The sequence below is a fragment of the Mesitornis unicolor genome, unplaced genomic scaffold (assembly GCF_000695765.1).
Source record: "Mesitornis unicolor isolate BGI_N332 unplaced genomic scaffold, ASM69576v1 scaffold30104, whole genome shotgun sequence".
Taxonomy (NCBI): domain Eukaryota; kingdom Metazoa; phylum Chordata; class Aves; order Mesitornithiformes; family Mesitornithidae; genus Mesitornis; species Mesitornis unicolor.
This window is the reverse complement of record NW_010182594.1, coordinates 10,079-21,610: the sequence shown is the minus strand read 5'-3', so window position 1 is coordinate 21,610 and position 11,532 is coordinate 10,079. Positions and strand designations below refer to the sequence as shown.

General features: G+C 54.5%; 1 protein-coding gene across 1 annotated transcript in view; it reads left to right on the top strand.

Moving 5' to 3' along the window:
* The window catches only part of CYGB (cytoglobin), an 11,397-nt gene extending 983 nt beyond the window's left edge, over nt 1-10,414 (top strand). Inside the window, exons 2-3 of the mRNA XM_010183839.1 lie at nt 9,326-9,557; nt 10,079-10,414. Coding sequence (XP_010182141.1) covers nt 9,326-9,557; nt 10,079-10,243 — 397 coding nt within the window. The 3' untranslated portion in view covers nt 10,244-10,414. The remainder of the gene's footprint in view (nt 1-9,325; nt 9,558-10,078) is intronic.
* The last annotated feature ends 1,118 nt before the right edge of the window (nt 10,415-11,532 follow it).

The window sequence follows — 11,532 nt, the reverse complement described above, 5'->3', positions numbered from 1 at the left end:
TCTTCCCTGTATTTAAGAGGAGAGAGGTGGACGGGCAGGGCAGGGCAAGATGCCCGCACTGACCTGTTGGCAAACAACAAAGATGCTCTCAGGAGGGACAAAGCTCCCAGCACCCATCCCGGGGAGCAGCAGCACAGGGACCTCCCTGGCCAGACTGGACCCCAGGCCAGGAGACTGGAGCCCGGGTTGTGTCCTTCTCGTTCTCCTCCTTCAGCAGACTGTGGGTGCTTGGAGCACTCTGTGAATGGATGCGCTGTTTATTAATAATTAGCCAAAAGTTTTCCGAGAGGCTGAGAGCCGAAGCCCCAAGCCCACGGGATCTACAGAGCAGAGGCTCTCCGGACGTGCCAGTGAGCAGAGCTCGCTGCCAGCACTGCAACAGGATTTTCCTAGCAAGACCCCTCCACAGAGAATCCAAAATGACATTTGAGTCCCCTCTCCGCCTCCTCCTCCAGACATTTCCTTCTCTGGGAGCCAGCTGATGGCTGTGCCCATTCCCCCAAGGCTCCCCACTCCATGGAGCCAACCAGGGTTGTCAGGAGGTGCCACGGCCCCGCTGCTGGGGACACCAAACCCACCTGGGCTGAGTTTGGCACAGCAGAGGTGTGAGGGATGGAAAATTCTTCTTTTCCCCATCCCATGAGATTCAGTACAGGATTTGGCCAGGAGCCCAGCACCCAGACCATGCCCCATCCACAGGTGCAGCTGGGTGCCCCCTGCCCAGGGGACCATGGCTGGGTGGTCGTTTGGGTGCCCGTGACTGGCACGGAGGGACTTGTGGCAATGCCATGGGGAATTCACCCAGGGCAGCTCATTGCTTTTGGTGTCCCTGTGCGCAGCCATGGGGCTCAGAGCAGGGCTGGGGACAAAGGGCAGTGAGGTGTGGCAGCACGGACCATGTGGCCAAGATCTGGTCGCAGCTCGAACTTTCCCGGTAGAAGTTTCTGGTCCAGTTTTTTCTTATTTCAGGGAGAGTTATGGCACCGGGGTGAGAAGTTTTCCCTTGCTGTGCCAACAGGGCAGAACTGAGCTGGCTCCTAGGGTGACCCCAGACTCCCTGGGGGCCTTTATGTGCCCTGGTACATCCCAGCTCCCTCAGCCAGCGCTTTCCTGGGGTGCTTGAAGTGAGGTTTGGACTTTTGGTGCCTGTCCCCGGGGATGGTGGTGAAATTTGGGAGAGATACCATCCTCCTGCACCCCTGTGCCGCAGCTCCAGTGGCTGGGTTGCCCCCCAGCAGCAAACTCCATCCCTGGAGAGGACTTCATGCTGCTGTCCCAAGCCCCTCTCATCCCGGTGAGCTCCGACGAGCTCACCCTGATCACCCCAGGGAAGTCTGCGCTTGGTGAAAGCCGGGCAGCCCTGGTCGGGGTTTGGGAGCACCGGCAGCTGCTGCTCTCCAGGCTGTGTTTCCCAGCTGGCATCAGCCGCCGGGAGAAGTGGGTCATGCGTGGAGGCCGCCGGGAGCCCGGGCGGCGCGGCAGCCACTTCCCAAGACGTGATTCAGCAGCTCCAGAGGTTGGGGCTGGGGAGGGAGCAGCAGGCGGCCACCGGTGAGGTGCGAGCTGACCTGCCCTGAACATTTTGGGTGTGCAATGTGCGGGGCGCTGGAAGCTGCCCCAGCCAGCCTCTGTGCTTTACTGGTACAGGGCTGGTGCTGCTCATCACCTTGTTAGGGAAACTGAGGCAGAAAGTGATGTGCATAAGGGTGAGCGGGGAAAGGGGATACACGGCCCTGGGCCCTTCTTTGGTGCAAACTCCACATGCAGACCAGTAAAACCTGAAAAATCTGTTAGCAGCTACATTTCTGTTGTTGGGGTTGTGACTGGGAAGTTCCCAGTGTCTAGTGGCAGAGGGTTTCTCCATGTTTTCCTGCTCTGTCCCCTCTCCATCCCTTTGGAGCTGCTCAGGGCAAGAGATGACTTTTTCCCATGTAGGAAAGTCTGGGTGGAGTTGCACCCCCTCTGGACATGAAGGGTCAAAACCAATCTGGGGCCTGATCCTGTGCCCCGAGGGTGGCAGCAGGGAGGCAGCAATGACCACCTGAAAGGCAGTGATGGGAAGGGCTGCAGTGCCAGCATCCCACAGGAACCCAGTCTGGCTCCCTCTGCCCCTTCTTCAGCCGCTGCCCAGCAACCTTTCCCTCCACCTCTAGCCTTTTCATGCTATGCAGATGGAGAAACTGAGGCACGGAGCTGGGCACCCCAGCCCTTGCAGCTGCTGCTAGCGCTTGAAGCCATAGCAAACCCCTGTGGTCCTGCCAGCAGCATGGTGAGGTCCTGATCTCACAGGGCCTCTGGGCTCCTGGGGGACGTGAACAAGAATAATGGGGACTTCTGGCTGAGCAGCCACCGGATCATGGGAATCTGCACTGTGCGGTTAAAACTATGTCGCTAATTGACAATTTCCTTAGTGGGGGAGCCTCGCAGGAGGAAGCAGAGCCCTTGCCACGCTCATCTTCCTCCTCCCAAGCACAGGGGCCTCTGCAGACTCCAACTCACAGCAGCTGCCTTAACCCTTGCTGGAGCTGGACCCAGACCTGGACCCTCAACCTGCGCATTTGGGGCTATGCGTTTCAGCTGGGTCTCTCTCAAGCAGAAACATTGGCCGGCACAGCTGGGAAAGCCGGGCTGCAGCTCACCTGTAGCCTCCCCATGTCCCTGGGCTCGTTGCTGTGCCTCAGTATCCCCATCTGTAATTTAGGAATTGGTCCTTAATGAAAAATGCCCCTCATTAGAGAGCTCACAGTGGGGGAACACAGGCGTGCGCGGGGTGCAGAGCAGCTCTGGCATCGGCTTCAGCCCTCGCTGTACGGTGCAGGAGCCCTTCCAGCACATGCACATTGCTCCCCAGTGCCCTCACAATGGTTTATTGCCAATACCCCAATATGGAGGGATTGCAAGCACCCAGGCATCTCAGCTCACCCTTGGTGGCATGCAGGGACTGAGAGCACTGGGGTAAGCAGGAGTCAGCATCAGCGGGGGCTCGGGACCCTCGCTCCTTTGCAGACCCCCACTAAGTGCAGGACTAAAACCGCAGCCTGTCCTGACCATCACATGCGTTTGCTCTCACACCCACCCACCCACATACGCACACACTCACACACACATACCATGGTCGCAGATGTGGGGCCACGAAACTTGATGGATCCCATCAGGGAAAAGAGCTCAGGAATAGTTTCTACGTGCTCCCAGGCAAATCCTCTCCAAATGTCGACACCATGCCAAGCACAGGCAATGCAACCTGCCACATCGCTGCAGGCTGTGCCACATCCATGGGGTTTCTCCATCGCCATCCCCTCCATCTCTGCTTCAGACCCATCAGTTTTTCAAATTTCTGAAATTGTTACCATCTCCATCACTCCTGATGGGCTTTTTCAGGAGGCGTAAGAGGGGAAATTAAACGATTGCCAATGCAGAATCAGGCCCCTGATTTCGACAGCTGCTTCGTCTGAGCTGGCACACCTGGATTCAGACAGTTTGCAAAGAATTTTGAATTATAAAAATGCTCCTTGGATGCCAGACATTATTGTAAGTTTTAGGTTAAAATAGCAAAGAGCCTGAGTAATGAGTTTGGCAATGCAGAAACCCCTTTTTTTTTTCAGCTGAATCTAAAAAAATGGGTTGAATCCACCCAGAAACATGGCATTTAAAGAAATTATGTTGTAGCTGCCCCCAAAGCTAATGTGTGTTTTGTGGGGGTGTCCAGAAGGAAGGGGTCCATTCCTGGCTGCTGACAGATAAATTTCAGAGCAAAGTGGCTCTGAGATGTCCCCTTGCTGCAATATCTCGCTTTGAAAAGGGCTCAATGAAAAGACTGACCTGTGCAGCGATGGCCCTGTCCCACACCTGTCACACACTGGTGAATCATTGTGGTTGAGCTGGAGAGATGTTTTTCTGGAGACAAAGAGAGCCTGAGAGCAGCGAGGCTCTGCTCCTCTGATGGGTGCACACACGAGGAACATTTTCCAAAACAACAGCCCCCTTCATGAGGGGTGAAGGGGTTGAGTGTGGCTTTAATGAGCTCTGTCTGGAAATAGCCCCCTTCTGTATGGCTGCATTTTCTCTCTGATCACAGCACCTGGAACCAGCCCTTTCAGCTGCTTTGGGTGTCCCTGTGGCACATCCCACAGCAACCATGGCTTTGGGGCTGCCAGCAGCTTTTGGGGTGACCCAAGAAGAGCGTTCCCCATGTCCCCTATCCCAGGGCTGCCCTTGCATCACTTGCAAGCAGTGTGGGTCTGGAGAAATCCCACTCAACACCCCCAGCGCTGCAAGGACATCCCTGGCCAAGGGAAGCGAAGGCACAGGGGGGTCGAACCGTTTCCCCAGATGTATTCCCTGGCTGTGGCCGAGGACACACTGGATGTGTTGGTACCAGCCCTGCAAATCCCTCCCATGGAGCAGGAGGCGAGGGCCAAGTCTCCACTCCACTGAGCAGCTCCATTAGTGAGTCTGCGGCACTGGAGTGGGGCTGTACCTCCAAATGAGGTCTGGTGAATGCCTGTCTGTGAAGCTTCAGCGTTCATTAGAGGCTGGGAAATCTCAGGACAGCCCTTCCTGGCTCACAGGTGCTGGGAACAGGGGGTGCTGCCTGGCAATGCTGCTGGAGCATGGCACTGGGGGCAGATGGCCGGCGGAGCCGCTGATAACACTGAGCCAGGGCTGCTGGAAACCAGCATGGAAGCGTTGGAGAGGAGACGTGATGATGGACACCTGCAAAAATTGGATTCACAATTTTGCTGAATGGGTGGTGGGTCCCAGAGGACCACATCTTTGTGAATCTGGGTTACCCCTTCTCCACCCGGCTGGGAGTTGTTTCCCTGGGAGTCGGGGATGTGCAGATGGGCTCCAGCGAGCTCCATCCTCACCATGCATCTGTCTCAGAGGCAATAGTCACATCTGAGCATTGTCTCCTTACACCCCTGGACCTTGCTGGGCCACGCTGACCCTGCTTGACAGAGCCATAAGAAGGGTGCCTGGTGCAGGGGATCAATGCTGCTGGAGGGGTGGAGGGGGCCAACATAGCCATCCCTGTGAGCTGCTTGTACCCAGCAGGCAGGGATGTGGGCAGGGATGTGGGCAGAGATGTGGGCAGGGATGCAGGCAGGGATGGCAGCTTTGTGGAGAGGGGCAGGGACACAAATATGGAGGGGCTGAGGATGATGCTGTGGATGAAGGCACTGAGCAAAGGGGATTACAAGGGCCGTAGGAAACCATGGGCATGGAGGAAAGCCACTTTGGCACTGTTAATTCATTTATCTGACGAAAGCTATCCTTACAGCCTAAAGGTTCATCTATGCAGCCAGGAGGCTTTGAGCTGAATTCACATACGTGGTAGGGGAAGGCAACAGCAATGAGGACTCAGGGGTGGAAGTTGTGAACACACAGGCTGACGGAATGTGTCCCCAGGGGTTGCTAGCTCATGCCCAAATGTATTTGGCTGCATCCTCTTCTTACTCAATTAAATTTGCCCTTTCCTGTTGTGCTGGGTGGTGCCATTGACACAGCTGAGCCCTTTCTCACCTTGGCCTGGGAGCTGTAAGGCACCCAGCACCCCTGCCCCAGCCTGGACACAAGATGGTGGACTTCAGGAGGCCGGGAGGAGCAGGGGGAAGGTGCTGGGGAAGCGGTGAGACAGCCCCCAGCATAATAAATAGCAGCACCACACACCACCTGCCTACCCATTATCAGCTGCTTTGTGGGCACCCAAGCAGAGAGGAGTTGGGAGGAAAGGTTTGAAAAGGGACGCAGAGAGGCTCCAGGCTGCCTTAAAGAGAGCTTCTCCCACGTAGAGGGATGAGGCGAGAGAAAACATGAAAGCATTGGTAGGAAAATCCAGCAAAAAAATAGTCTCCAAGTGCTGGCTGAGGGTTCAGCTGGAGCCTCCCAGCACCTTTGAGAGCTCGCTGGTGATTTTCCTCTGCAGCCTGCAAACAGGGTAAGTGAAGCATCAAGGCTTTGTGTGCTCAGGGGGACCAAGGGAGCAGCTCCCTTCCCTTTTCCAACTGGGAAAGTAAAGAGATGGCTTGGTTTTAACATCTCCTATGTGTGGAGTTTGCTTTGCAGGGCCCAGGGAGATGGGGGAGAAATGGAAGCAGAAGTGGTCTCTCTCCTCCCAAACAGAAAACAGGTTCCCAGTGACTGCAGTGGTTTTGGACCTTAATTATTTCCTTTGGCTCTGCTACCGGGAACAGTTGTGTCCTTAAAGTTGTTAAAAGGGCAAAAGAGAGAGGAAAAGCAATCCTGACATCCTGTCCATTGGGTCCAGATGTATCTTGCAGAGTACAAATTAGTGGGTGCGGAATGGAATTGCTTTAAAAGAAATTTAATGAGATCGGTATGCAGGCATCTGGTTTCTATCAATCATCATTTTGTGTGATATGCAATGGTAAATATAATCTTTTTAATGACTCAAATGAAGAAGAAGAGCCCCCCCCACACACACGTATAATGAGCCAACAAAATTCCAGAGCCTGAGATGTTTGAACTCTTGAAAAATGTTCTGTAGATGGAAAATCCCCAACTGACACCTCTTCTCATTTGCTATTGTTTGAGTTATTTTATTTCTTCCTTTTTGTTCTCTCTACTTTCCTCTGGTTATATTTAAACTTTGTGTTAAATTTATCTTCCCTGTTTATTAGCAACTACCACTGAGCAAGCTTCCTGCTCTCTTTTTCGTGGTTCGACAGCTCAAATATTTGCTCTGGGCCAGAAGTTCTTGCCGCAGATGCCTGCCTTTCTGCAGCCCTGGCCAAAGGGACACAGCTGCAGGTCTCTGCCCAGCCACAGATTTGCTTTTCCAACTTGAAGTAGAGGTGGTTTGGGCTTCTCTGTTTCAGTTCTCCATTGACAAAAGCCCATAGAGGTACCTCCTTGATGCTCTGCAAAGTGAGGAAGGGTTGGAAACCAGTTTCTCGGATCCTTCACTGGCCTGGTGTCACCCAGGCTGGGGACTCTTTGGGGTTTGATCAATCTTTGCTCCCAGGGTAGCTAGCCAAAAGCAGCAGAGAGGTGGAGGTGATGCCATGGGAGAGGTGTGGAGCCTCTGCTTCTGCTCCTGAAGGTCATTGGCCCCAGTAGCCTCTTTCAGCCCTACTCTTTTGGAGTTGCTGTGATTCCTGGGGATGCAGGGGTGGATGCCTGCTTGCTGTACCCCTTCTGCTGAAAGAGCCTGGCTCAGACCAGGAATTTTTCCCTGGGTCTTTACAACATCATGACGTTCAGCTCAGATCAAGTAGAGGGCTTTTCAGGGAGCTTCTGATGGTTTGGGATTCGCAGGCTTAGGTGTGCATTTACCATCTCACAGCTTCCATCCCCTGGCAGTCTGTGGGCAGCAGATCCTATCCAGCATCACCGCCTGCTCCCAATGCCCAGAATAATGCCTACCAGGGCTGGAGGGTGAGGGGGGAAAGGATCTGCTATCAGGGATGGCAAAACCCTTAGCTCCGACCTCGGTGAACATTTGCTGTTGGTAGCTGGAGGGCATTGGGAGCTGCGGGCTCAGGAGCTGCAGCAGCTTGCCCAGAGGTGGGGAGGGATGGGACGTGAGGAGGATGGTGGGATCAGATGGGTAAGATGGTCCTGTTAAAACAGAGAGGAACTTTCGTCCTTCTGTTGGGAAATGCTTGGGAATTAAGTCTTGAATCCCAGGAGCAGTGTTATCTGCATGGCCCCGGCTCAGTGTCCATCCCTGACCACCCCTCACTCTGACGGCCTCCCTGACAGCTCGGAGCTGAAGGGCATGGACTGAGCATCAATGCAATGACAGGAGCTGGGGGCAGCCAGGCCTGGGAGTGATTTCTCCAGACAGGGACCAGATGTGTCAGAAGGAGCTTTGCTGCAGGGGGGGCTGCACAATAGCAAGAGGAGTTTTGTCACGGGTCCCCCCTACCCCGGGTTTTAAAAGCAACACCTTGTCTCCCCCTTTCCACCTTCCTTCCTCCCCCACCCTTTCCACCACACACTTCACACCTCCAAAACCTATTTTGGGCCGGCTGATGAATCCCAGATGCCTCGGGGAAGCAACAGAAGCGGCGGTGGTGCACTCCAGGCACTGCTTCACTCTGCTCCCTTGGCAATGCCCCTGAGCTTTTGCAAGCCAAGGGAGCGGGGGAAGGAAGGGGGGGGGGAAAGGAGCCTGGTCCTCAATATTGTGGTTATTCATGGAGTGGTGAGTGGGGAAGAGGATCCCACCTGGTCCTGGAGGGAGGTAGGGGTGGTTGGGAAAATGGGTGGGATGGGTTCACGTGGTTTGGGATGGTGCCTGGGGAGGGGGTTACTGCAGTATGGGAGAGAGGAGGAGACAGCTGGGTATCTGGCACAAAGAGGACAATTTGGGACAGCCCTGGGAGCTGTCTATCACCTCCTGAGCATCCTTTGCTGGTGCCTGCGCAGGCAACGAGGTGGCCCAGGAGGAGGCAGGGAGAGCCCCATTGGAGGGAGCTGGGTGAAAGAAGGGAGCAAATGCTGCTGCTGTGCTCTCCCATGTAAATTGGTTGGAAGGTGGGGGTTAACACGACTCGACTGTCAGCTGAGAGTGACCAGCTGGAGTGCTGGCATCGATGGTGCTGGCACTGGTGGCCCCAGAGCTGCACCTTGTCACCTCTTGCCCTTCAAACCCCCTCCACCTCCCCAGGGAGCTCAGTACCTCAGCTGCAACCTCGGCGTCATTTGGTTCGGCTGCATTTCATTGGGGTTGGTTTATTCTTACAGAAAAGACGGTCCTCTGTGGGGTGGGCTGGGTGTCTGGGCATCCTTGTGCTGGGGAAATGGTTCTTGGCACAGATGAGCAACGATGAGAGCTCAGGGCTGGGATCTTGCTGGGGGCTCTGGTGGGGCTGCACTGTGACAGTCAGGGGTGTCCTGGGCAGGGGGAGACTACTTTAGGTGGCAAAGCAGGAATAAAGCCCCTGGGGCCAGGGAGCTGCTGCAGGACTAGGAAAAAGGGGCAAGGAGGGGCTGGCTAGGATTGTAAGAGATTTTCATGTTCATCTCTAGCTCTCTGAGACAGGATGTGATATTTTGATGTATGCGGGCATGTATAGAGCATCTGGCATGCCTGAGTGGAGACTCTGGGTATCAAGAACTCAGTCTTGTGTCTGCTTTGTTAAGTATCCAGCTGCAATGCCCTTGTAGCAGATAGAGGAGGCTGGGGAGAAAGGCCGTTTTAGGCAGCCGAATGCTGCATCTGCCAGGGAATTCAATGAGAAAACCAGCCCTGACTGTGTTAGGTGCAAGGGGATGGTTTCCAGCATCTCCACAACTCCATGCTTTGCTTTAACCTCTCGCCATCCTGATGGTATTTTATGTCTACTCTTTCCTGAAGGTTTTTTGTCAACTTCCCCTCAGCCAAGCAGTACTTCAGCCAGTTCAAGCACATGGAGGACCCGCTGGAGATGGAGAGGAGCTTGCAACTGCGTAAGCATGCTCGACGGGTCATGGGTGCCATTAACACTGTGGTGGAGAACATCAATGACTCCGAAAAGGTTTCCTCTGTTCTGGCCCTGGTGGGCAAGGCCCATGCCCTCAAGCACAAAGTGGAGCCCATCTACTTTAAGGTAAAGGATGGGAACAATCTGGGATGCTTTAGAAATTAGGAAGAGGACAGGAGACAGGGAGCTGTGGTGAGCTGGTGCTGTTGATTCTCACCCGAAGGAGATTCCCTGGTCATGGGGGTGGCTCCTTGCATGGCCACAGTGTCCTACTGTGATGCTGTCCCACCCACACCACCATTCCCAAATGCATCCAATGCTGGACCATCAAGTACCTCACCTTGCCCAGGGAAACACTCCTACCTGTGGCCATATGTCCCTTCTTTTAGAAATTAAGCTTCATAGAAGGGACAAAATAATTTAAGGTGCCCAAATTAGGGAGATGCTTGAACCTGCAAGCAGCACCACATCATGCCTGGGTCTCAGCCTCCCCTACCTGCCCTAGCTGTCCCCTGGAGTGTTGACAGACCTCCTGAATGTCTGTCCTGCAGAGAGTTGGCAGAACTCAGATTAAACTGGGGGTTTTTTTTAGCAAAAAAGCTAAATTTGCTGACAGTATTAACCCCTTGCTGTTTGCCTCCCTTCAGAAACTAACTGGTGTCATGCTGGAGGTCATTGCTGAAGAGTTTGCCAACGACTTCACCCCGGAGGCGCATGGCGCCTGGACCAAGATGAAGGCCCTCATCTACACCCATGTGACGGCGGCCTACAAGGAGGTGGGCTGGGCGCAGTACCCCACCGCCACCCTGTGAGCGGCCAGCGGGGCCAGGCGAGGGGTGGGGAGGGCTTCGCTCACCCCAGGACTTCACTCTGGTCTCTTCTCAAGATCTGCGCTCAGTCTGGGGAGCCCGCTCGAGTCAGCTCTGTTATCGGTCAAGTCACAATTTGATCTCCATGGGGTTTTAAAAGCAAACTAAATAAGCCAAAAATAAAAAGAACCACGAAGGGTGCGGGTGGATCGGGGTGAAGCAGATGCAGGGGACACTGGAAGGGGATGCAGAGCATGAGGGAGAGCGTTGGTTGTTGGCTCCATCTTTACTGTCCTGGCCTGTCCATCACCACCTCCCCAATCCTGCACCTCACTTGCACCATCTCAAAGTCCCTTGCACAAGCCGTGGCATGCAGCCCCATTCGCTGATGAACAACACGACCCTTGTTTTCCACACAAAACCCCCTGCTAAACCTGGCTCCTTGCTTCTGTGGGGCACGATGCTTATAGGGACCGCTGACTGCTTGGCTGGCACCAAAAACACTTTGCTTTGGACTTTCTCTACTCACCTGACAGGGTTGGTGGTCAGGAGGGGGAAAGATGAAGTGGCCATAGCAGGAGGGATTCCTGGGTGTGCAGCAAGGTCCTTACTCTGTTAAAATTAGTAAATAACTTGTTACGTAGAGCCTAGTCCTGCCCTTTTGGTGAAATTGGGGTCCTTCAAATAAAGTGCCTGGTAGAAATCGACCCATGCAGGAGCTGTGTCCCTCCTCGGGAGCCGGCAGCACTCGTGCCTGTGCCTGGCAAAGGGCTTCCCCCCAAAAATGAGATGTGGCTGCAAGGCTCACAGTACTCATCTTGTTTCCGACACTGACTCCCCCTGAAGCTGTGGGTGAGTCTGCTTGGTTTTGTTGCCTCAGTTTCCCCTTTGGTTACAAAAATGGAGGAAGAGCAGCCCCATTGCCTCCTGCACGCTTGTTCTTGGATTTATAGGATGCTCTGGGGGCTGATTCTCAAAGGATTGGGGATGAACCATCAGATGTGCTGGGAAACTTTGACATCCTTGCCACCCAGTAGTTCCCAAAATGTCTCTGTTAATTTTAAAACCCTAAAGTTAAGGGCAATGTCACCCACCAAAGTGGGAGGAGGGTTCCCTTCTGAGATTTCCTCCAGCCTCACCCCACTACTGCCCTCCGGATCTCCAGCTTTTGGGGGAGACCAGCTCCTCTCCTCTCCCAGCCCATGTTCCCAGCTGGGATCCCCTGGGGACATCCTCCCACTATGGGGACACTGCTGGAGGGGGCAGCAGTCCTTGTCCCCAGGGCTGACCCC